The sequence below is a fragment of the Harpia harpyja genome, chromosome Z, assembly GCF_026419915.1.
Source record: "Harpia harpyja isolate bHarHar1 chromosome Z, bHarHar1 primary haplotype, whole genome shotgun sequence".
Taxonomy (NCBI): domain Eukaryota; kingdom Metazoa; phylum Chordata; class Aves; order Accipitriformes; family Accipitridae; genus Harpia; species Harpia harpyja.
The window spans coordinates 75752573-75779417 of NC_068969.1; the positions used below are offsets into that span (position 1 = coordinate 75752573).

At 43.0% G+C, this 26845-nt stretch overlaps 1 protein-coding gene and 1 long non-coding RNA gene across 6 annotated transcripts in view; one reads left to right on the forward strand and one right to left on the reverse strand.

Moving 5' to 3' along the window:
• The window catches only part of PTAR1 (protein prenyltransferase alpha subunit repeat containing 1), a 44922-nt gene extending 21607 nt beyond the window's left edge, over window positions 1-23315 (reverse strand). For 3 of the 4 annotated variants that reach the window (XM_052777846.1, XM_052777845.1, XM_052777848.1), the window contains exons 1-3: window positions 23170-23315; window positions 15798-15967; window positions 750-816 (exon numbers count right to left, since the gene is read on the reverse strand). In XM_052777846.1, the coding sequence (XP_052633806.1) occupies window positions 750-816; window positions 15798-15967; window positions 23170-23255 (323 nt within the window). In that variant the 5' untranslated portion in view covers window positions 23256-23315. Of the gene's footprint in view, window positions 1-749; window positions 817-15797; window positions 15968-16119; window positions 16547-23169 lie in introns of those variants that run through there. The other variant, XM_052777847.1, reaches the window with a different exon arrangement.
• A 434-nt stretch (window positions 23316-23749) lies between these two features.
• On the forward strand, window positions 23750-26594 carry LOC128137149 (uncharacterized). 2 transcript variants are annotated; one of them, XR_008233571.1, is made up of 3 exons: window positions 23750-23820; window positions 23950-24107; window positions 24199-26594. It is a non-coding gene; the product is annotated as an uncharacterized LOC128137149 (long non-coding RNA). The 2 variants fall into 2 exon arrangements; XR_008233570.1 differs by having other exon boundaries at window positions 23756-24107.
• The last annotated feature ends 251 nt before the right edge of the window (window positions 26595-26845 follow it).

Below are 26845 nucleotides of genomic sequence, written 5' to 3' on the forward strand. Positions count from 1 at the left end.
AGAAAGAGAGTATTCCTCCACCTCTGAGATTTACACAAAAATTATCAGATTACAGGGTTCTAAAGAACTGTTGCTTGTGGGCTCCATTAAGAGCAAGGAGGTAAATTTCTGCTCCTCCTCCATCATACCTCCTGGTCAGGTGCTGCAGCATGACCAATGGTGAAGACAGATAATCCCAACAGGTACAAGAAAGGAGCAGGGTGGAGGAGAATGTGTCTGGAATAAAGGATGGCCACTTTCCTCCCCTTCTCTTGCAATGTATCTATTCAGCTTTGATGAGCTGCACCGGTAATGGCAGCAAATTGAACTGTTATCTCAAAAGGACTCACGTATAATATTCAAAGAGGGGTAAAATGAAAACAGTGAAGGCAGCAGGCATCAGTTGGGTACTACGTGATTCAGCAAAAAGGATATGCCCATCTAAAGGTTACAAACGGCCTTCCTTAACTGACAGAAGGGAAGAGGAGTGACAGTTCAACGGGACTTCTATCCCCTCAAAATGTGAGCCAAACATGTGCCTTCACATGCAGCAGTGTAATCTTCAGCCTGCACTACCAATATAAAAAAAAAAAAAAAAAAAAAGGCAGTCTGAAACTATCTGCAAGGCATACAGGATAGAAGAGATTTTTAACATTCCTTCAGCTGAAAAGCTGTTGCTGTGTCACTAATTACCACTTAAAACAAAGCTTACAGCTGACTCAAACATAAGGCTCAGGTCTTTCTGATGTCATTTGCTGAGTGCAACATACCTTACGTTCCAAGCAGTGGTGAAGTCAGGGTTCAGCAGCAACAAGGTACATGTGATATCTATCAGCTCTAAAATGATTGAACAAGAGAAACAAAAATTAGTAACGATTCACACACAGCAGCATTCACTCTGCACTCCCTGTCCTTCCTTAAACTCTCTCCTCCATGGGCTGCTGTACCTATGGACGCCCCCACCTCTGTAAAACACTGCTCTGTCTCATTCCAGAAGAAAGGCTAGCTTAATTTAAGAGGGAGCAAAATCTGCCATATCCTCCCTTTTCACTATTTAAAATAATGGACTTCTGTCTTCCTAACAACCTACATCTGAGAAGTTTGCAGCTGGAAGTTTCTGACCTCTGTCTGTACTGCTATAAACAAACATACAGTATGCCCTCAGCAAGGGACAGCCATTACATAGAATCTGTGAGTATTTAGTGATTTAAATTGCAGACACACTATATATAGCATAAACAGAGAATTCTTCAAACAAAATCCAACAATTTTTAAATAAGATAGTACCATTAAAAATATACCCTACTATTTCAGTAAAAGTCTGAGCTGCAGGTGGCTGCCATATACCATACCATTACAAAAAATACACATACTATAAAAAACCTGTAGCTAGGAATATGAAACACCATGACGATGAATCAGGATCGCAAAATAACTGCTAACTGCACAGAAAACACTTCAAATATATTCTGAAGTGACAGCCTTCCTTCAGACTGAGGTTTTAAGACCAATTCACTAAAAAAAGAACAAACAGAACATTTGTTTGTATCCCTGCATTTAAGCACTGGACAGACTGTAGATTTATGTATTACACTTATTTTTAACAATGTCGTAAAAACAAGACTGAGGTATACAGTTGCTGAGAATGGAAGAGTAATTTCATGGTAACCTATCCCTTTGCAGTCCACTGCACCATTTGAGCAGTTTTGAGTCCCACCAGGGTAACAGCAGGGATTCAAGAGGCATCTCCACTTAAGCTTGAGATACTAAGGACTATCACCATGTTGGCTCCCTTAAAACTCTGCTCTCAGGAGACACAGCGTCAGATCAGTTAACCTGTCCCACAAACACAGTTCTTAAATTACATGGTAATTTTGCAATTGAGTAAGAAGAAATTTGCTTCAAAACTGAAGTTGACTATCCAGGCTTTTACTGCCAAGAAAGTTGAGCTACATTCTCTCCTAATCACCCTGCATTTAACATACTAAACAGATTGTACTCCAGGTGATTTCCAGCAAATAAGAGGCACTTTATTACTTTTTAAGGAAAAAAAGGAAAAGGAAAAGGAAAAGGAAAAAGAGGGTGTTCTCATGGAACTACATCTCTGGTCAGTGCAGTTAGTATGACTGCAAAATGAAATTTTAAAAAGTCACTGATGAAATGCAACAATAATGGAGCACATTAATTCAAAATGCAAAGGAACATGGCTTCGTGTATCTTTGAACCAAGACTTTGAGAGAAGTTAATACTTAAGTGGGTCAAAAAAGTGGAGTACTTTTGTATATTACTGTATGACTGCTCGTTCATTTATGTCCAACAAGTAATCTGGTGCTTCCCATGATGTTCCCGCTTATGGGAACATGTTATTCCATCATGTAATGTGGGGGGGAAGGAGGTGGGGCAGAATTCTTCAGTGCACTAAGCTGTTACGGTGATATTTTTTAAATTATCTCAAGGCACTAACTTAACTTTCCATTTTCATGAGTTTTAGTTGAGATTTTTTTTCTCCTTTAATGAAAGATTTCCTTTTAAACCCCTCTTTGTTGCCAGGGAATGAATATTTCTCATATGTGCAAAGCTTTCTAATTTGCTGCCTAAGCGTACAAAGCTTTTTCTTTGACTTATCCAATCCCTGAACCAGCAAAGTACTTCAACGCCTATTTAATTTTAGACAGATGAATTGCCCAATTGAAATATCCAGGATTACTCACATATGTAAAATTAAACACCTACTAAGTGTTTTGCTGGCTAATGTTTCAATTTACATTCAAAAACTTCATTGGCAACATTTAACAAAATATCAGTTTTATAAGGATCTATAGTTAAAATTGTGAGCTGTCATTGTTTTGTTTAATTTTCCATTCTACCTTCTCAAAATATCAGTAGTTATTCTGTATTTTTAAAATCTCTCAATTTTACATATCACAAATATAAGTAATTAAGTGCTCTGATTATTCTGCTGCTATTACCTTGTATCATAAACAATACACAAAAATTGCCTTTCAAAATGCAATAGGCTAAGAGCTAATAACAACTCCTCCAAGGTAACATATATCTTTTTTACATCAAATTCACAGTACCTACTACATGGCAACTGAGAGTTTCTTCAAAGAAAAAAAAAATAATATCAGGAATTGCCAGTTTTGTTGCTAACACAAAGCAAGGCTAAATACCTTTGTTCGTTTAATTGCATTTTTACCCCATCCAGCCAACTTTCCCTCCAACTGGTGGTTATTTACAAAAACAAACAAACAACAACCCCCTCTACCCCCAAACCCACAAAATCCAAAACACAAAAAACTGTAATACTAGTTTCTCCCCTAGACAAAAGAGTCACATGTATTTTAAACTTGCTTTAAGTTGTATTTAATCTGGACTGCCAGCAAATTGCTGGCTTAGTATAATTTTTGAAACATATTATGCAGAGTTCAGCACACCAAATCTAGGTTGATGGACACTTCCCATGGTGAACTTTATTTTCAGCTGCTTATCACTTTGCCGAGAGGTCAGTAGGCTGCATCTGAAGGCTCCAATGCTCAACCATGGTAAGTATCGATGCAACAGGACTGTGCAATAGAACAGATGTCTGCAGGACTTCTTCATTTGCTACAGGTGGGAAACGTGTTTGCTATAGGAGGGAAAGGTAAATTAAACTGTGCAGTGCAGGATAAAAGTAGAGACGCAGCAAAATGCTGCAACAAAAAACAGGATTAGAGGCAGTTCTGAACCAAGTCATAAAAAATTCTGAATTTTTGAGTGTTGGATTTTCTAAATAGAATAACGGTTTTAGTAATTATTAGGTACTACCACTGTATATGATATGGTTGACAAGACATGTTAAGCAAAAGCTTATTACAGCCTAGTTCAGTCTTTTGAATACGTTTTAGAAACTTTTCATAGTCTACATGACTCCACTTAGAACAATATAGTTTGTTTATCCTACTAAGTCATGATTTCCAGTTAACATGACTATTCTGGTAATGTCAAAGGTCTGGAATAGCACCAAATCAAGCGCAATTTGAAGAGAAGCTTGTCTACCATGTTGTCTGTTTTCCCGTTACAGAGGTTCACTGTATCCTGAACATTATCAAAGGAAAGAAGCAGACAAAAGGAAAATCTCAAAGCAATACCCAGTTCTTTCATGTTGACGTTCTTTGATGCTTTGTGCAATACGTAACAGATGAAGATTTCATGAAGTGTGGATTCTGAGCCAGAGATGTCAAATGACACAATTTTAGTAACCTTTGAGCCACTTTTCAATAGAAAGTCTTATGACAGATCTGGCACACAATGACAGTAGTTGCCTGCTAGCTCCCTCTGTGTCAGTAACAAAAATTAATGTCTTTTATTTACAATTTAAAAGTACTTTCTGCTGGATACATTTTAAGCAAACTATAGCATCATAGGTGCTCACAACATACATGTCCTTTTGTACTTGAAAGTCTCCCCAGCTGCAAAAGGACAAATATGACATTGTTTTTAGTTCATTTTCTTTTTAAATATGGCTGTATCCAGATTTTTATTTTTATAAGTTTATTGCACTAAGATGTGCTTTTCAGAAGAGTGTTGTAAAAGCAGAAACACAGATTTATGGGAAGTCAGGATATTCTGGGAGTATGTACAACAATACTTTGCATAAAAAGAAAAGTTTGTAACAATATCAGAAAACTATATTGTGATAATACAAATAATATGCATTCATAAATTAAAAAAATACTGGAGAAAGGACAAAAACATATTGTAAAATTAGAATTTCTAAACTGGAACAATAGCAATAAGAGAAGTAGTCATGATTCTGGATTCCAAGTATCCAAAAGACACCATAACTGAATTAAACATCTGTCACAGTAAGGTATCAATGACTGAGTATAAAGCACTTCCTTCTTCCAGGATCCTGCTAGAAAAATAGCAGACACCACATCTAAAAGCAGACACTTGAATCAGCATGCTGGTTTTCTTCTCTGTTCTATTTAAAATGGCTTACAGTAATTCAAACAACACAAAAGAGGTAACAACTCTTTACTTGTTGAGTTGTAAGACTACATTTGAAACTACTGTTTATTACAAGGATCAATAGAACATGCAATTGAGTTTTTGTAGCAGTAATAAACAAATCTATACCTTCACTATATTCAGAACAACTACCTTGCCAAAATCCAAGCATGCACTTTTGTCTACAAAAAGGAATTTGGAGGAAAAGCCTTGAAGATATTTCAAACATACAGAAAATGTAACATCTCTTGATAGATTATGCTTACTTATGCCACATTAGACACAATTCTGTGAGTCCACCTGGGAAAGACTTCTGCCTTCATTCCCTCCACCACTGCAGTTCAGTTTCTGCTAAAATTTCCTATCAAATGTGAAACTCAATTATGGTAAAACATACTAAACTGTATAAGCTGTACCTGACTTTACAAACAGGTTATTAACATGGAGGTCCTGATCATGTTTTACAGTAGTGACACAAAATATCAATAGACATGAAAACACTGTAGATCACCTCTCCTCACACATTTTAAATGGACTTTTGTAATTGAAGAAACAAAGGAGAATGGAGTTTTGTTTTCAAAGGAAGAAAACTAAACAAGTCCCAACAAATTGGCAGTCATCTAAACTTCATGCCACTCCAGATTTACCAACACCGGTTTACAGTCTGCATTTTGAGTGGAAGGGTTCTGCAATGCTTCATCTGGGAGGGAAGCAGAGACACTCTTCAAGCGATCAGCGCATCGTACCATCCTGGCGGAATAGGCATGTGCCACAGTGTCAACACAACAAAGCGCCTGGACCGGTGTGAATGGAGCAGGGGTGCCAGCACGTTAGCATCCAGCTGCCTTTTAGCAAACAGCTGTCAGCAGTCCGCTGCCTCCCAATGCAAGAGTGACACAAATCTCAGTGGTTTGTGTTTTGGCTTGAAACAAGTTTTTGCCTGTGTGGCAATTTCTATGGGAGGACTTTTCCATAACACTTGAGACGGAAATGAAGTCTCCCTGCAGAAGATCTGCAACATGATCAAAATACACCTCACAAACTCCTACCTCAGACCTGCAAAAAACACTGCAATGAGAACCATTGGTCTTGCTAAGACTGCCTGTGCTAGCAGGTTCATCTCTTTAAATGCTAGAATTTGTTTCTGGCTATATGTCAGAGTCAACATAATTTATATTCCTTATATTAAAGCTCTTCTTATTAAATTTTATAATTGATGCATTATGAATTCTGAATTTGCAATCAGATCACAGTCACTGGTTTCTATCAGAACTGAATGCATCAGCAGCAACTTGGTGGCAGCTATCAAAAAGATCCAGGTCTTACTAGGTCCAACCATAAACCACAGAGACCAGGTAAGAAATGGAAGTTACTTATGTTAGAAATACACATCCCCTAGGAATAAAAGTTTTTTAAAGATGTCTGTAATGAGAGAGAATATTAAAGAAAATAAATTATGGGAAAATAAAAAATAAAGGGCAATGTAAAATTTACAAAGTCCACAAAACACTCTTCCTAGATAATCACATAATGACATGACATCAACCTGTTTGGGGGGAACACACACACACACAAAATCTGTTAGATAAAAATAAAATACAGATAATCAACAGGTCAGCCATACTCAACAACACATGAAAATACTTCAACTTTCTTAAGCTACTCTTCTGAATGGAGAATTAACTCCAAGTGTCAAGCCAGTGCTTTGTAACTCTAACACCATCCAAGGTACACTGCCAGCACTGGAAAACTGTATGTTGCCAGTGGAATGGGTTCCTCTTTACCATGATCTGGCTTGCAAAGAGGTAAAAAGTTCCTATGTACAACCTCTCCCCATCCACTAGAAGGCAAGCACCTTCATGCTCACATTGCAAACCTTCTCTGCCATTTAATGCTACTCTTTGCAAAATGCTTGCATTATAGATCCATGTCTTGGTAATAAGGAATCAAAGTCTGTTTAATAAGTCTAGACCCTGCCCTCAGGCAAATAAAACTAGGCAACATTCATTGCCTTAACAATGCTCACTTGCTAAGATTCACTAAAGACCTCAATCTTCTTTCTCCATATCATCCCTGAACACAAAAGAAGCGCAAATGCATGTTTATGGACTCGGCTAACACCATCTGACCATCCCTTACCCTACACTTTAATGAGGGTAAGTGTACAGCTGGCTTCACGCACTTAAAAGTGAAACAGACTATAGTACTAAAAATTTAAAGAGAAAAGCAAATGGCAGTTGTATCAAGAAAGAGATGTTACTAACCACACCTCTTTCCTTGATCTACACAGACCTACTCTCAAAACCTATCTATTCAACATAGTACAGCATGTTAGTTATGTGATGACTAGATGCTACAGTCTGCCTCAGATGTCTGCTAGCATCCCACTATTTAAAACATAATTATTTAACTCCAGTTCATCAAGCAACCAGGGAGATTGCCGTAGCTATAGTTACAGTCAACACAACTGTTTTGGGTTTGTGTGGTGGGTTTTGGTAGCAGGAGAGGGGGCTGCAGGGGTGGTTCCTGTGAGAAGCTGCTAGAAGCTTCCCCGGCTCCAAGTCGGACCCGCCTCTGGCCCAGGCCAAGCCCATCAGTGACGGTGGCAGCACCTCTGGGAGAACAGATTTAAGACGGGGAACCTGCAGTGAGTAGGGGGATCAGAATGTGAGAGGAACCCCTCTGCAGACACCGAGGTCAGTGCAGAAGGAGGGGAGGAGGAGCACCGGAGGAGGGGATGCCCCTGCAGCCCGTGGTGAGACGGCAGGCTGTCCCCCCCCGGCCCCTGGAGGGGAGCGGGGGAGCAGGTGCCCACCTGCAGCCTGGGGAGAAGCCCACACTGGAGCAGGGGGATGCCCCCAAAGATGGCCGTGACTCCGTGGGAAAGCCCACACTGGAGCAGTCTGTGCCTGAAGGACTGCAGCCCGTGGAAGGGACCCTGTCCTGGTTTCAGCTGGGATAGAGTTAGTTGTCTTCCTAGTAGCTGGTACAGTGCTATGTTTTTGAGTTTGGTATGAGAAGATCGTTGATAACATTGATGTTTTCAGTTGTTGCTAAGTAAAGTGAAGGATTTTTCAGCTTCTCATGCCCAGCCAGCAAGAAGGGGACACAGCCAGGGCAGCTGACCCGAAGTGGCCAACGGGGTATTCCATACCATGTGACATCACATCTAGTATAGGAACTGGGGGGAGTGGGGCTGGGGGGCATCGCCGCTTGGGGACTGACTGGGTGTCGGTCGGCGGGTGGTGAGCAATTGAATTGTGCATCACTTGCATATTCCAATCCTTTTATTACTACTATTGTAATTTTATTAGTGTTACTATTATCATTATTAGTTTCTTCTTTTCTGTTCTACTAAATTGTTCTTATCTCAACCCAAGTTTTACCTCTTTTTCTGATGCCCTCCCCCATCCCACTGGGTGGAAGGAAGCGAGTGAGCAGCTGTGTGGTGCTTAGTTGCTGGCTGGGGCTAAACCACGACAGTCCTTTTGGCGCCCACCGTGGGGCACGAAGGGTTGAGACAACGACAAGCCTAACCAGAGCTTGTTAAAATGAATTTGTTACAAGCATTTATTACATTGGTCTAATAGTCACTGGTCACTGTTTTGACTTATGAGTTCTTAGAGTTGTGGCACTTGTTTTTAGAGTTCTGTTATGTATCACCTCAATTGCTGTATGTAGTCCCTGTGCTGCTGCTTATCATCCGTGGGAGGTGGATTAAGGTTTTCGCTTTGATGTATTGTGTAATATTGGCTTATGGTATGATAAAATTACCGGTTGCAGAACTAATCCGGTTTTTGCATTCAGCATTGTTGTCACTTCTATACTTCGGGAGCCATCTCTGGGAAGCTATTAATAATTACACCATTCACCCTTCTTCCTCAGAGAGCCAATCTATGGGTGAGACACCTTTCTTCCCCAGTCTAGTTACAATGGCGTTCGAGAATTTTGGAAAATTTGAATACCCTTGGGATATTGAGAACAGTATGGTCCTATTGCTAGGAACTAGCATATTCCTGAATGTGGTTCAGCTCTTGTTTAAGGTTAAACAACTATTGAAGAAGATCACCCAGAGGTCTGCCCCAAGGCTGGATAATTACAAGTGGCAGGGTGTGTGGGGTAGTATGGGCAAATGCCTAGGGTGGTGTTCCAAAACACCTCCAGTATTTTGGAACTTCACCCTTGAACAAGTGCAGAATCCTGAAAAACTAGCAGAACATTTGGAAACAGTATGCTGTCATCACCCTGACAATTCCAGGGAGACACAACTCACTGCAATGTGCTGCGTCCTGGCCCATGCCTGTCGAACCCTGTTTAATACCACTCAGTATCCTCAAGGGGAAGAGAAGGACCTTGGATCTAACAAGGTGACAGGCACTGTGGCCACTCCAACCCCGCATCAGTATCAGTTGCCCCTGTACAGAAGAACAAATATACAAAAAAACCAGTTCAGTTAGCGAAGGATGAAGGTGAACCAGGGTCATCACGGGAACAGGAGGAAGAGGCAGAACCAGAGGTAATCACCCGATCCCTATCCTTGAGTGAGCTGTGGGATATGTGAAAAGATTTTGGCCATCGTATAGGTGAGCACATTATCACCTGGGTGCTCTGATGCTGGGGTAGTGGGGCTAGTAGCCTGGAATTAGAAGGTAGGGAAGCCAAGCAGCTGGGATCGCTTGCCAGGGAAGGTGGCATTGACAAGGCAATTGGAAAAGGGGCACCAGCCCTCAGCCTCTGGAGGCGACTCCTCTCAAGTGTGAGGGAAAGGTACCCTTTTCAGGATGATATTGTATGTCAATCAAGCAAGTGGACCACCATGGAGAGAGGTATCCAATACCTGAGGGAATTAGCCGTGCTAGAGATGATTTATTGTGACTCAGATAACACACAATCGCCTAAAGATCCAGACAAGGTCCAATGCACATGACCCATGTGGCGGAAGTTTGTATGGAGCGCACCATCGTCCTATGCCAACACACTGGCAGTAATGACCTGGAAAGACAAAGAGGCACCAACGGTGGATGAAATCACTCAGCAACTCCGGCAATGCGAAGAAAATCTTACCTCCTCCGTACAAGCCTGCATCATGGCTGTGGAGAAGCTGTCCCAGGATGTCCAGCAAATCAAAGAGGATATGTCCTACTCCTCATCTGTAAGGACCAATGTCTCAGCTATTAGGAGTGTGCGTTCCTCTGCCAGAGAGAGAATATAGAAGGAACACACCACGAGGTGCCCTGTGATTCTACCTATCTGACCACAGAGGGGATATGAGGAAATCTGATGGAAAACCTACCTCGGTTCTAGATGCATGGGTAGGTCAGTTGCGAGGAAAAAGCACCACAACACGGAATTTTCCCAGGAAAAATGCCACTCCAGTTTCCAAACAGAGTAGAAGGGCTGATCTTATTTCTGATCCTCTTGAAGGGGCTTTTGAGTCAACTTCACAAGAAGTGGGTAATGGACACTCTGACCAGATTTAGAGGGGCCCTGCCTCCAGCCCGGTGGAGGAAAGGGATAACCAGTCTATTGGACTTTGTGGATTCGATGGCCTGGCACGTTAGACCCACAAAAGTACAAGGCTTTAGTAGACACCAGTGCACAGTGGTACTCTAATGCCATCAAGCTATGAAGTGGCAGAACCCATCTGTATTCCTGCGGTGACAGGGGGATCACAAGAGCTAACTGTATTGGAAGGTGAAGTAAGCCTAACTGGGAGTGAATGGCAGAAACACCCTATTGTGACTGGGCCAGAGGCCCTGTGCATCCTTGGCATAGACTATCTGAGGAGAGGGTATTTTAAGGATCCAAAGGGGTATCAATGGGCTTTTGGAATAGCTGCCTTGGAGATGGAGGGAATTAAGCAGCTGTCTACCCTGCCTGGTCTCTCTCAAGACCCTTCGATTGTGGGGTTGCTGAGGGTTGAAAAACAACAAGTGCCAATTGCTACCACAACGGTCCACCAGCAGCAATATCACACCAACTAAGACTCCCTGGTTCCTATTCACAAGTTGATTCGCCAACTGGAGAGCCAAGGAGTGATCAGCAAAACTCGCTCACCCTTTAATAGTCCCATATGGCCAGTGCGAAAGTCTAATGGGGAGTGGACACTAACAGTTGACTGTCGTAGCCTGAATGAAGTTACTGAAGTTACATGAAGCTGAGTGCTGCCATGCCGGATGTGCTAGACCTCCAATACGAACTAGAATCAAAGGCAGCCAAGCAGTACGCCACAACTGACATTGCTAATGCATTTTCTCAATCCTTCTGGCAGCAGAGTGCTGGCCACAATTTGCTTTCACTGGAGAGGCATCCAGTACACTTGGAATTGACTGCCCCAGGGGTGGAAACACAGCCCCACCATTTGCCATGGACTGATTCAGACTGCATTGGAAAAGGGTGAAGCTCCGGAACACCTGCAATGCGTTGATGACATCATCATATGGGGCGACACAGCAGAAGAAGTCTTCGAGAAAGGGAAGAAAATAAACCAAATCCTTCTGAAAGCTGGTTTTGCCACAAAAAGTAAGGTCAAGGGACCTGCACAGGAGATCCAGTTTTTAGGAATAAAATGGCGAGACAGGTGTCATCAGATCCCAATGGATGTGATCAACAAAATAGCAGCTATGTCTTCACTAACTAATAAAAAGGAAACACAGGCCTTCTTAGGTGTTGTGGGGTTTTGGAGAATGCATATTCCAAATTACAGTCCAATTGTAAGCATTATAAACCCTTTCTATCAAGAAACCTGGAAGAAGAATGATTTTAAATGGGACCCTGAGCAACGACAAGCCTTTGAACAAATTAAACAGGAGATTGTTCATGCAGTAGCCCTTGGGCCAGTCTGGGCAGGACAAAATGTTAAAAATGTGCTCTATACTGCAGCCGGGGAGAATGGCCCTACCTGGAACCTCTGGCAGAAAGCACCTGGGGAGACCCAAGGCCAACCTCTGGGGTTTTGGAATCGAGGATACAGAGGATCCAAGGCTCATTATAATCCACTGAAAAAGAGATATTGGCAGCATATGAAGGAGTTCGAGCTGCCTCAGATGTGGTTGGTACTGAAGCACAGCTCCTCTTAGCACCCGGACTGCCTGTGCTGGGCTGGATGCTCAAAGGGAGGGTCTCCTCTACACATCACGCAACTGATGCCACATGGAGTAAGTGGGTCACGCTGATCACACAATGAGCTCACATAGGAAATCCCAGTCGCCCAGGAATTTTGGAAGTGATCACAGACTGGCCAGAAGGCAAAAATTTTGGAATGTTGCCAGAGGCGGACATGACGCGTGCTGAGGAGGCCCCACTGTATAATAAACTGTTAGAAAATGAGAGGCAATATGCCCTGTTCAATGATGGGTCCTGTCACATTGTGGGAAAACATCGGAGGTGGAAGGCTGCTGTATAGAGTCCTACACGACAAGTCGCAGAAACTGCTGAAGGAGAAGGTGAATCGAGTCAGTTTGCAGAGGTGAAAGCCATCCGGTTAGCATTAGACATTGCTGAAAGAGAGAAGTGGCCAGTGCTCTGTCTCTATACTGACTCATGGATGGTGGCAAATGCCCTGTGGGGGTGGTTACAGCAATGGAAGCAGAGCAACTGGCAGTGCAGAGGCAATCCCATCTGGGCTGCTGCACGGTGGCAAGATATTGCTGTTCGGATAGAGAAGCTAGTGGTAAAAGTACGTCACGTAGATGCTCATGTACCCAAGAGTCGTGTCACTGAAGAACATCAAAACAACCAGCAGGTGGATCAGGCTTCCAAGATTGAAGTGGCTCAGGTGGACCTGGACTGGCAACATAAGAGCAAGCTATTCATGGCTCGATGGGCCCATGACACCTCAGGCCACCAGGGAAGAGATGCAACATATAGATGGGGTGGACTTGCCCATGGATACTATTGCACAAGTTATCCATGAATGTGAAACGTGCTGCAATTAAGCAAGCAAAGCGGTTGAAGCCCCCATGGTACGGAGTGTGATGGCTGAAATATAAATATGGGGAAGCCTGGCAGATTGACTATATCACACACCCACAAACTTGCCAAGGCAAGCGCCATGTGTTTAGAATGGTGGAAGCAACCACCGGGTGGCTGGAAACATATCCCATGCCCCAAGCCACCACCCAGAACACTATCCCAGGCCTTGAAAAGCAAGCCTTGTGGTGACATGGCACCCCAGAAAGAATTGGGTCAGACAATGGGACTCATTTCCAAAACAACCTTATACACACCTGGGCCAAGGAGCATGGCATTGAGTGGGTATATCACATCCCCTATCATGCACCAGCCTCCTGGAAAACTGAACAATACAATGGACTGTTAAAGACTACATTGAGAGCAATGGGGGCTGGGACCTTCAAACATTGGGATACACATTTAGCAAAAGCCACTTGGTTAGTCAACACCAGAGGATCTGCCAATAAGGATGGCCCTGCCCAGTCAGAACTTTTACGTACTGTAGAAGGGGATAAAGCCCCTGTAGTGTACATTAAAAATACGTTAGGGAAGACAGTCTGGTTTAGTCCTGCCTCAGGCAGAGGTAACCCCATTCGTGGAATGGCTTTTGCTCAAGGACCTGGGTGCACTTGGTGGGTGATGCGAAAAGATGGGGAAGTCTGACGTGTGCCTCAAGGTTCTATTAAATTGTTCTTATCTCAACCCACGAGTTTTACTTTTTTTTCCGATTCCCTCCCCCATCCCACTGGGTAGGGGGGAAGTGAGTGAGCGGCTGCGTGGTGCTTAGGTTAGGCTGGCTGGGGTTAAACCACGACAGACCCACACTGGAGCAGTCTGTGAAGGACTGCAACCCGTGGGAAGGACTCGCACTGGAGAAGTTCGTGGAGAACTGTCTCCATGGGAGGGTCCCCACACTGGAGCAGGGGAAGAGTGAGGAGTTCTCCCCCTGAGGAGGAAGGAGCGGCAGAGACAACGTGTGATGAACTGACCCCAACCCGTGTTCCCTGTCCCACTGCACTGCTGGAGGGAGGAGGTAGAGAAAAACCGGGAGTGGAGTTGAGCTGGGAAGGAAGGAGGGGTGGGGAGAAGGTGTTTTAAGATTTGGTTTTATTTCTTATTATCCTGTTTTGATTTGATTCGTAGTAAATTAAATTGATTTTGTTTTTTCCCCGCGTCTGGGTTTTTTTGCCCGTGACCATACTGGGTGAGTGATCCCTCCCTGTTCTTGTCTTGACCCATAAGCTTTTCTTTATATCTTCTCCTCCTCATGCCACCAGGGAGCGGAAGGTAGGAGGGAGGAGTGAGCAAGCAGCCTCTGGTGCTTTATTGCCTGCTGGGCTTAAACCATGACAACAACCCAATGAATAGTGGCTATTGGGTGCATTCCAGGAGGGGAAGACAGTCCGAGACAGTCATTTTAAAGCACAATGGACACAGCCAGTGTTTTATGGATTAGGTTAGTTTCACGCAAACAGAAAAAAATTAAAATATGGTAACAGGCCCAAACTGAAACCCAGGTGCATGTGAGACACCAAAGGTCTAAACTCTGTGAATAGTCACGAGGTATTCTTCAACAGAAAAGATATCCCTCTTGCTGGGACACAAAAATGTGAAAAATGCCGCAGCAGGTAGAAGATACTAGAAGGAAGCCTCAAAAAAAAAAAAAAAGAATAAACACCAGAAATAAGACACTGAGATAAGTCTAGAGTAGGAATATTTTTTATGCTGACTGCTATTTAGAAGAGACCTGAAACCATGAACAAAAAAATTAGTTTCTTAAACTACAGTTACCCTTTTTCATTATTGCTCTGAACAGAATAGGACACTTTGTAAGCAGTCAAATATCTCCCATGTCACATCTGTTTATAATTCCTTAACAATTCAAAATAGACAACATAGACTAAAATATGCACCCTCAGTAAGTTTGCAGACAACACCAAGTTGGGCGGGAGTGTTGATCTGCTTGAGGGAAGGCAGGTTCTACAGAGGGATCTGGACAGGCTGGATTGATGGGCCAAGGCCAATTGTATGAGGTTCAACAAGGCCAAGTGCCGGGTCCTGCACTTGGCTCACAACAACCCCATGCAATGCTACAGGCTTAGGCAAGAGTGGCTGGAAAGCTGCCCGGCGGAAAAAGACCTGCGGGGATTGGTCAACGCCTGGCTGAATAGGAGCCAGCAGTGTGCGCAGGTGGCCAAGAAGGCCAACAGCATCCTGGCCTTTATCAGAAATAGCATGGCCACCAGGACAAGAGAAGTGATCGTCCCCCTGTACTCGGCACTGGTGAGGCCGCACCTCAAGTACTGTGTTCAGTTTTGGGCCCCTCACTACAAGAAAGACATTGAGGTGCTGGAGCGTGTCCAGAGAAGGGCAACGAAGCTAGTGAGGGGCCTGGAGCACAAGTCTTATGAGGAGCAGATGAGGGAACTGGGGTTCTTCAGCCTGGAGAAAAGGAGGCTGAGGGGAGACCTTATTGCTCTCTACAACTACCTGAAAGGAGGCTGTAGTGAGGTGGGTGTTCGTCTCTTCTCCCAAGTAACAAGCGATAGGACGAGAAGAAATGGCCTCAAGTTGTGTGTGCCAGGGGAGGTTTAGATTGGATATTAGGAAAAATTTTTTCACCAAAAAGGTTGTCAAGCATTGGAACAGGCTGCCCAGGGAAGTGGTTGAGCGATCATCTCTGGAGGTATTTTAAAAGACATGTAGATGTGATGCTTAGGGATATGGTTTAGTGGTGGACTTGGCAGTGTTAAGTTTACAGTGGGACTTGATCTTAAAGGTTTTTTCCAACCTAAATGATTCTATGGTTCTATGAAATAAAAAATGTGCATCAAGAATCACATAAGATACTATTCTCCAAATGGGTAACTTACCATCTTTGTTCAGCCATTGTCTTCTTTGTCTGTAGAGGACAAGTTTATTGTGGACATATGGCAAAAGAAACTTGACACACCAGCTTTCCACACCAAGCTTGTTTTCTACCAGGATGATAGGGCTCCGGTTATACCTGGCTTCAGGGCAGGGTATTAATCCAATTTCATCTCTTAAAAAACCAGAAAGAAATAATTAAACTTATTTCCAGTAGATTCCAATTATTCTTCTCAATAGAGCAGACTGGCAATGCTTCCCACCCAGTTAGTCCATCACTTTTTTCCCTGTTTTTACCAAAATCTGTACTCATTATCCTCAACTCACCTTCTTGATTCTTGCCGGACTGCAGGTAGGGTAAAATACATTTTCAGAAAGCTATCCTCTGCAAAACTTACACAGGATATTAACTTGGCAAATGAATGATTCAAACATGTTTTAAGGCATGAATAAAGATTTAAGTTGAGCAAAAAAAGTAAATGTATTTTACCTCTGCACAATTTATTTAGACATAATATAAAAGCCAGTTGTGGTTTTGAGTTAAGAGCCACTACAAAATTTTGTATTAGCTCCCCAATGCTGTAGTGATAGAAAACCAGAAATATTTTAAGACTTGCTGAAGACTATGGAAGTAATAGCCATGATTAGACGAGCCAGAATGAGTTCAAAAGGAAGATTCCTTTTGGTGATTCTGGCTCTTCTCAATCTTAAGATAAAAGGAAAAGTTTTATAAGATTTTCCCAAAGATCCTAAATGAGGAAGGCCCCTTTATTTGTATTTTTAGATTATCACCTAAGCATTTTAACTCAGCTGCATTAACACAAGTACCCCTGGCTTTGTGCTGGAGATGTGATGGAGCTGTAACTGCTACTGCAAGTGAATCAAAACATGTTAACCAGTAGAGGCACCTGACTGACCGAAATGTACCCAAGTGCGCCCTGCAGCAGCATGACGAGGTGCTTTGAAACCAAAGATCAGGCAAAAGAAAGTCACACAGACAGCATGCGCACCTCCACATGTACTTTTCCACATGTCCCATTTTCCCTTCTCCTATGCAAGGCAGTCTGCTGAACAGGGGGAAGATTTGAGACACAGATGCCGGTCTGATTATACAGCAACTTTGTGTGAGAGGCTTTAATCAAGGCTTTAAAAAAAAAAAAAAAAAACAGTGATGGCCACAAAGATTCATACCAGCAAACAAAGCAGAAGAGACTCAGCTGTTTAGTTTGAAAGGGCCATATCATATTTTACTTTTTCCTCAGCTTTCTCTAGTGTGTAGGGATGTTGGAAGTGCAGCTTTAACAGATTCTTAAAAACAAACACAGGTTGTCAAGCATTCACACTCGTTTGGACAGAAAGCAACATTATTTTATATTTCCATTATGCATGATTTCTCCACCAACTCCTGTTTAGTGGAAAATTTTGCTGCTGAGGAGGGACATCCTCAGATCTTAGTCAGGAAAAAAAAAATTTCTTGTGATCTCAGATAGAAAGCAAATTCTCCACCTTAAATTTTCTCAATACAAGGTCTACAGATACACTCCAAGTGTCAGCCCCACAACCGCAATTCAATTATCTTAACCTAATTTTCTTACTGGACAATCTGAGTGTACCGATTTAGTTCTGTGTCCTCACTGGATTAATACGAAAGTAATCAAGAGTGACGCCATGTCCTTGTTTAAGAATGTATCTGCTTGTTCAGAAAGCAGATTTAATCTTCCATACATCACAAGCCACAAAGAGCACAAGTAACTCAAGGTAAGATATTTACAAATCACTTGGCTCTGTCTCCAAACACATACCCAGGTCCCTTACAGATCCCTGGTCATCTGAGAGAGGAAAACAGGCGTTTTCCTACCCCATGAACTGCAAGCAATGGGTATCAAAGCAAGATCCTCATCTCTGCTGCTCCACTCAACACAAGTTAAGCTCTTCAAGAAGCTAGTCAGATTAGACCTAAAATGACATTCCAGTCTGCTTCTTTCAACATGGTACCTTATAGCCTGAAGTTTGTACTTACTGCTGGCTCCTTTCTTTTATGAATGTTAAACTCAGTCCTTGGCCAAACTTTGCCTGGCCTTGCATACAGGTTCCCACCTGCAATGAAGATGCAGTCACCCACAGCTTTGCTAATTAACTCAGTGAATTACCAAAAGAATTTACCAGCTGTTGCTTACAAACAGTATACCAAAGGTAAACAGCAAGGAGAGAAAGAAAAAAAAAACAACCCAAACCATTCATCCACACCTTCACTTCTTACCAAATACAAAAGTTGAGGTAAGGTGAGGTAAGTTTCACAACACTGCTTTAAACATACCAAAATGACACACAGGTAGGGTTTTTTGCACAGAGCTGACAAGTCAGCCTGAAACACCCCAACTCCAGAACACAAAATTGGCAGAGGACTAGACCACTGCATAATGAAATTCACCACGATACAGTGCAACAAAAAAAATGGTTTATCTGTTAACTACTCAGTTTTTACTAAGATGCAAACCAGGACTTGTCATTTGGTAGAAGTGTTGTCTCCAACACCTTGGTATTGTTTTTGATGATCCGTGTGGTTCAGAAATCACATGTTGCATTCAGCTCCTGAAAAGGAACAGAATTCACAATGCAAAATACCAGGAGGGCAGATTTATCTAAGATGGGGCGCCTACCTCACAGCCAAAACAATTCATTCAAACCACCATCTATTTCTGCTCCTGAAGGTCCCTCGATCTGCAGAAGGAGTAAGTAACAGGGCAGGTGTGTCAGCCGAAGAGACACTGCCTCTGCTCTATCATGTACCCAAAGAAAGCTTCTGCAGCAAGACTCGTAAGCAGGCACCACTGAATTAGTGCTTGTAAAATGAAGTGACTGAAGTACCCTTCATCTTGTGCAAACCGCCCCTGGCAACGTGACAGAAGTGCCTGTTCCTGACAGGATTGCCCAAACTCATTGCAGGATGGAGGATGCTTCCATTTAGGTCGACAGGTGCAAGCTGCTCACAGTCCTGAAGGAGACGCCAATTGAGGGCTGCTGTTTGTCGATATTTTGTACTACCAGAAGCACCACCTACTATGAAAGTAAGATTTAATTTCTCTCCTTATCCCAGTTTTCTGATACTGTCTCTTGAACTTTAGGAGTTATTTGGTGCTTTTACTTTTATTTTCCTCAAAGCAAGCACCACCAGATTCCAAAAACTGCATGAATTATCTCTGTATTTACAGGATAACACGCTAGTTCACACTCCTAAAATACACCGTGGAAGCGGCCAGAACTTAGTGGAAGATTTTTAGCTGGGTTGTCATGAAGTCTGCAGCTGTTACAGAGCTTCTTCAGCCCGTGCTGAGGCCGAAGAAGATGTGCAAAATGAGACCTGGGAGACCGTGGAGCTGCACAATCCAGACCTGGTCCACAGTGCAAACCTCAGCTGTGGCAGAACAGTACTGAGAAGCCGCTGCAGGACCTGCTTCAAGAGTCCCAGTCTGTTGACTCAGCCATTCAATGCCCCTCCCCAAATAAGCCCTAGCCAACCTACTTTAAACTTTTAAAACCATGATGATACAAAAAAGTTCCTTCTTTCACATAATCGCAATACCACAGTACTGCTAGGGAAGGAGGCATTTCTTATGATGCTACCGTGATGGGTCTTCAGCTTTGGGTAGCCCGTGAGAAGATTCCTTCTCTTATTTTTTTCTGGAAGATCATCTTTAAAATAACCCAATCTCTCCCCACAGAATTAGACAGAGGATATTAAATAATGGCTGGGATATCTGAACGAGGCACAATCAGTGGATAAGATGCAACTATGATTCTCCTGACAATAAAGACTGGACCTACGTAGCTGAGTAAAGCTTTTAATACTGGAAGACAATCCAGAGCATGGACACTTGAAAAGTATCTATTTTTACATTAAAATAAGTCTCACGAAATGACTACATGGCTAACAAATTTACAACATTCGAAAGGTAAGGAAGAGGGTGCCTAAATCCAAGAGTTGAAACTTTTTTTTTCCTTATCATGCAGTGTGTCATATACACACGATTCTCTCTTAGAATTTCAGATAATAAATGAATTTGCACATTATGATTGGCCATTATCTTAGTGGTACAACTAAAATCTTTCATAAATGAAAGACCAGTAATATATTACTGAAATCCAAAGTACTTCTAGCCAATATTTGCTTCTAAAGAAGCTATAAATATGACACTTTCACTCTTTAGGAGTTTCCTTTTGTTTGCTCTCACATTAATCTCCACTTGATTGGAAACTGCTGCAATAACAAAGTTCTGCACTGATGACCCCTCTCACTAACTATTACAAACAAATTATTTTTACTTACTAATGGTATATTTGGAAGTACCGATGCTCCACAAAGGTATTAAACAATCTAACAAAAAGAACATTGGCAAGAAAAATTTCATACTCAGCTACAGTAAAGACTTAAGGAAATATGTTTCTTTCTAAATCCCCTGCAGAGAAATTTGCCGTCGCACCAGGAAAAACCTTGATTCAGAGTTTCGTGTCTAACAAAATGAACTGTGGTGGTTTTCCTACATTAAGACTGTGATGAATTGAGACAAAAAATTATCTGAGCTACAGTGACAGAAACGATTCTTGGCAAACCATAAATGGTATCCTCAGATTTTGTACACAAATGCTAGGCTACCATCTGAGAGTTCATCCTTCCAATTGCACCCATCAAATTCATGTACTTTTCTGACAAGTGAGTCTATTTCTGTTTGACTTCACATGCAAAATAACAGCAAAGTTCAGAAAGAAACTATACATTGATCTGCTCACTGTTGGCGATCCGTTCAGTTCCAGGGGGATAGCTCAAGTATATGACTTTATCATGACCTATGCTTATAAGACCAGGTAAGAATATCTTCCAGTAAATTTCATAGCCTTACAAAATTGAAAGCAAGCATGCCGACACAGTTATCTGGCTGAAGAAAGTGTAGCTATCAGGCAGACAAGGCAAAAAGAATTTTGTGTTGTATAATTAGTTAGAAGTAAGTTCATCTTAAAAGGATGAAGTCTTGCTGCAAATTTAATTTAAAGCAAAGAAAGAGAAACAACAATCCAACATTCTACTTAGTCTAAAACTGTATTTTTACATGCTTTTTAGTGTTGACCAGAGACAACACCCCCTTTAAAACCTACAAAACTGTGAACCTACCAGAACAAAACACCCATTCTGACAGATGCAAAGGGGGAAAGTGAACAGTGAAAAACAAGGGACAACAAATGCTGGAAGAGAGATGAGTAGGGGATAAAAGTATGAGATGTGAAAAGGAACATCATGCACGTGGCAGATCCCTTATTTTCAGTGGAGCCAGGCAGATGCCATGTAAAAGAATTCAAACCTGGATCTGTGACACGAACAGGCTGCTCAATTCAAGAGGACAACATCTGTCAGGGACTGCAGCTGCTTACGACTGTCTTGACCACCAGCAGGAAGACAAGATGTCTCCGAGTTACATGAAAATGTCTGGCCAGCATGGCTGCAACCTGGTGCTCTAAAGGCAGAGAGGCATCGTAGCAAAGGGCCTACAGTCTACACTGGCCATGCACAGTCCCATTTCAAGTACTGCAGGTCAGAAATCTAGCAGACCGAATTGCTGCTTTTTCTACTTTAGGGGGTAAACTAGCAGTAGTTTGTGCTTTCTCACTCAAAGCATGACACAGCGCATCAGTCTCAAAGCGCACAACTCTTGTAGCCTACTTTCACCTCTGAGATTGCATCTACGATATAAAATGGCAACAGCAGCATATTCTTCAAAAACACAAGCTCATAGTTTGCTACCAATAAACAATTCCGGCGAACGAGTAGGAACTAAGAAGAATCAGAACATTCATTCACAAATACTGGCTGTTTACAGCACATTATGCCTCACAACCTAAAAATGAAGCTTCATGGCAAAATGCAGTTCTTTTTTAGACAGCATCCATATGCTGTATTTTAAAACCTGGCCACCCACCCAAGTTGCTTACTACATCTATAGAAACATGTGGGTATTCATTCTAATCGTCTCTTTTAAGCAAAGGGATACATTAAGCGCCTGTAAAATTTTCCTACGTAGTTGTTTAGCATACCATTTTCTGGAACAGATTAATAGGCCACCACCTCAGAGACTGCAGCGTTTCTGACCGACACAAATACACCGTTCTTATGTTATGAAGTTGTTATCCATTATGTGCTATCATTTGCCATAACCAACATGGAGTTTACATAAACAGATAGAAAGACGCTTCCCTAAACAGCCTGTGTCTTAAAACAACAAAGGATGGGGAAGGAAATGGAAATACAGGAGGTACCTAAACCAGCGTCTCAGAGCTGGCCAGCAGTGGAACTGAAAATAAAACACAGGCCACCTGACCCCCGGATTGTTAGATAAACCCGATTCTCGCACGACAGCAATAACTGCAGCTCGTATTTACAGAGTCACTCCGTTTGTCTCCTTCAAAACAACACACAATGAGAAGCGAGGGCCTCTCTACGAACAGGTACGGACGCGAAGGCGGCGTTCATCGAACCGCGCCGTTCGTGCGAGGGTGCAATTCAGCGGGCTTCAGCCCTGAGCTCTGCTTCCACCAGCGCTGCGGCTCTGCCTCGGACACGGGCAGACCCGGCTGCCTTCAGCGGGGCTCGGCACGCCCGACCCACCCGCAGGCAAAGGTCAGTCCCACCTCGACTACGCTACCAGTTCAACGTTGCCAAACCTCAATTTCAAGTAGAGCTCGCTCAAGAACTTGTCTTCAAAAAAAAAAAAAAAAAAAAGGTATTCATCGCTGCCAGGTTTCAGAGTCCTCGCCGATTCCCATAATCGAGTGCTTTTTACTGAGGGGGCTGGTTTTGCCGCCGGGCTGACGAAGCAGCCGCGGGGCCCCCGGGCAGCAGGGCCCCCTCGCCGGGCAGCAGGGCCCCCTCGCCGGGCAGCAGGGCCCCCTCGCCGGGCAGCAGGGCCCCCCCCCCCGGGCAGCAGGGCCCCCCCCCCGGGCAGCAGGGGCGTCCCGGCGCAGGTACGCGGCGTTATCCAGAAGAAGCCGAGGCAGGCGGAGAGCACGGAAGACACGCGGCACCAGCGACCTGCCCCGGCGAAGCGGAGGTGCCAGAGCAGCCGACCGGCGCCCGCCCTCCCGCCGGCAGGCTGGCGCGCCCCGCAGCCCCCGCGCCGGCTGGGGGAACCCGGCGGGTCCCCACGGCCCCTCACGGCGTGACCTTGGGCCCGGCACCCGGCCCTGACGGGCACCGCCGCGCCCCCGCCCGCCCGGAGCCGAGGGAGCGGGGCCGCCGCCGCCGCCGGCCGAGGAGCACGCATGGGGCTGAGGGCGGGCAGCGCTCCCGGCCCGGCCCCGGCCGCCACCGCCGTCCCCCGCCCCACTCACATGTGGGGGTTCCGCTGGAAGGCGTTGCGAATGTCCTTCACCACCCGCTGCACCAGCACCGCCACCTCCTCCGGCGACTCGGCCATCGCCCACCTCCGCAGCCGGACCCGCCGCGCCGGGCCGCGCCGCGCCGGGCGGGCAAAGCGCTTCCGGGTCAGCGGCCCGCGGGGAGCCGCGGGAAACGGGCGGGCGGCGGGGCGGAGCGGGCGTGGGGCGGTTTCTCGCCTGGCAGTTTGTAGCTCCGTTATTTTAGTTAATTATTCGGCCTGGGCGTTCAGCCGCGCAGCTTTGAAAGGTAGGCGCGCGCGTGTAGCTTCCCCTGACTTCTGAGGAGGGTCGGGTGCGGTTACCTGCAGGCCGAATGTGAAGGGCCGATTGTAATTCTGAACCGTAAGTGCTGTATTTGGCTGTCATCCGGAAATTTATTCCGAAACGAGTTGTTTCACAAAGCGTTAACGGTGCGTAATTTAGCTGCCTCTCATTTGAAAGCTTACAGGGTCATCATCATCCGCTCCGTTGTTACCGTCACCACCACCGAGAAGGGCTGGTAGACCCGCTGTATGTTCTCTTCAGGAAAAAAAAAAGGAGGAGAAAGGGTCTGGAGAGAGGAACGGCTCAGTCGGGGATATGTGTAAAAGAACGAGTAGAAAGGTGGGTGTCCCTTAGAGAAACACTGAATGTGTTCTCACATGCTGAAGTTGCCAGTTTTTTGCTGGATTTGTAAGTAAACTAACCTTAAAGCAGAGATGTGTTTCATGTTGGCGCTTGCCTTTTCGGTAGTTAAATTTAATCGGATTTCTTTGGATGGATACAACAAATAAAAAACCACGGAGGTGATGCCTGCAAAGAATCCCAAGTGAAACAAGACATTAATGGAAGCTCAGTGTTAAAAGCTGAAGAGGATGTGTTGGAAACCTCTTCAGCCTGACTGCCGAAAGGTAACTTCTTGCTTTTTTATGGTTTTTTTTCCCAATATATTCCCTGAAATAATATTTTTAGGTGTTTATGACTGTCTCTTTAGCCTTGCAGCTATTATTTTTCTACATGGATGCTTTATTTGTTTTCACTTACTCTGAGTGCAAGTTTAGATTCATACTCCTCTGATTGGAGGTTATGTAGAGCACATACCCTGGAACTAGAATCCAGGATTTCCTGCATTCCCAGTTCCTGTGACTTTCTTTTTTTCACCCTTATAATATTACCTTCTGGAGGCTACTTTGTTATAAGACTAATTTAGGTAGATAGCCTAAGTGAGGATCTCTTGGTGCTGTCAGATGGCAAGCCACCATAACTGCAGAATTCTGGACTGAATGCCTTTGCAAGCAAAAGATAGGCAGCATGCATTGCGTTAACAGCTCCAGTTGGCTCTAGCACAGTGTACTTGCCAAAACTTTTTTAGGATTCTGAGAAAGTAATTTATTACAATAACTGTGTAGATGTTGAATTCATGTAGTTTTTTTTTTCTTTTCAGTAGTTCTTTTTACTCCAGTGCATGCCCAGAAAAAAGAGGGTGTAATAGCATGCAGTAGGTCTAAAATACCATCTTGAAAGTACTGAAGAATTGGTCTACTCTGTTGCATTTGTGGAGAAAATGAATGATGCTTTAATTCTGGTTTGGGCTTCAACTCAGTAAATTTTTTTGTATAAGTAAGGAGAAGATGAGAGCCCGTACAGTCATATGGCTCTTGAAATGTGATTGTTACATTAGAAGATTGTAGTCTTTCACAAATCTGGGCCTCCACAGATTTATTTGAAGGTTCAGTGTGTTAAACTCCAAATTAGAAAACTATTTAGATACAGGAGGTTTTATGGGGCCTTCTTAATAACCCATATATTAGGTGGAAAAAATTAGGCTAAATAATGCTGGTTTCAGGTAACTGAGTTATATGTCTGTGCTGTCCCAGGTTTTCATTCACCATAGAGACTGTACAGACACTGTTTTATGATGTATGGTGTCTGAAATTATTGAAGCAAGCTGATGCATTCTGGATGTCAAATAAGTAAAAATACAAATATGAGGAAAGGTAGTACAACTCCAGGTAGGCACTGGGAGATATTTTTGGCTGACAAATCCAAATCGTTTTTTCAAAATAGCTTTGATTGTTATGTTCAGCATAGCCTAGAATTTTTAATTTATGCCCGTTTGCCTTGCCCAAAAGGAATAAGCCAGCTTTATGTAGTTGACAGCTTAGCTTTTCAGGCTCTCTGCCTTCTCGCTTTGTCCCTTGCCATTTGTTCATGTACAGGTTTGTTTCAAATTTGTTGAAAGCAGCAAATTTATCTTTAGTCAGGTGACACAGTGAATGAAATATTTCCAGCTATACATGAGGTTTGAATTCCGTAAAGAGGTTTTGGTCAATTAGACCTAAAAGAAACACCTTTAAAATGTTGTTAATCATGCGAAAATTACTCAATGGATTAAAAGTCTTAATTTTTGGTTTGGGGTTGTTTTAGTTTTAGTATTGGGTACAAGTGAAAATCAGTCATAACAATGCAAACTTCTGTTCTGAAAGTACTGAAAATTGTTACCAAACTACTAATGTGCTTACAAGTTGCAGAAGTAGTTATTTAGAATAGTGAAATTAACTGACAATATGCTGTGTATGACAGCATGCCTGCCTTTTGAAGAGGACTGAATATTAAATTGCTATTCTCATTGAAATAGCATAATAAAATTTATTTAAATTGCATACCTTAGGTACTTACACACGTTGTCAAAGCTTGTAAGGCAGGCTTTGGTATTAATATTGCACATGCTAGTGTACAGTAGCTTTGGGGAGTGATTATTGAGTTGTCAGCCAAGCATACTTGCTGTAATTTTGGGGTAGTTATAGTAAGTTATTTAGAAAATATTCTTTTGTTAAATTTCACAGAGGGCATAAGAATAAACTGCAGAAAATACACCATAAATAATCTAAGAATTATGTATCTGTTACCTACAGAAAAGAAATTTCCCTAGGTGGTCCGTTCCTATTACTTTTGAGAATGCTTTCTCATTTTCTAGGGAAGGACAGAGGTCAGTCTCAAGAGTATTTCCTTACCTGTAAGAGCATTGGTTTTATATATAATAGCATTAATTTTCATTTAGTATAAGGATGGCAGAGAATGGAATTCTGTGACCACTCGATTTCCTTTTGGTGTTTATTTACATTTTTTAACTCATGCTTCTTCACAGCAGTCTTGCGATACAAACAAGTAAGTGAGTCAATGATGGCAGCTTGATTCCTGACTGATTTAAATCAAAAACCCTTGTATCCTTCACGTGGAAACTGAAAGGATAAGGAACAAATTCCTTACTGATGTCAATGTGTGTGTAATGGACGGCTAGGTAAGGATTGCAAAAGCAAAGTAAAAAAATTAACTGTTTACAATGATCTAGTATGTAATTGAATGGATTTTCTTATTCATGAAATATTTTTCTCCCACTTCAACTTCATAATAGATATTGTAGAATATGCCACATGGAATCTGGAAGATGGACTCTGGTACTTAAGGAAGAAGAAATGCACTGTCTATATTGATGACATAATGGAGAAAATATTTGAGCAGTGTTTGGAGGCATAAAATGAGGTCATGGTGGAGCAGAATGCTTCAGGAATACAAAATAATTTGTGCTACTTCATCCATTCTGCCATCTAACACCTCCAGATTTCTGCTTACCATAATTACTAATGAT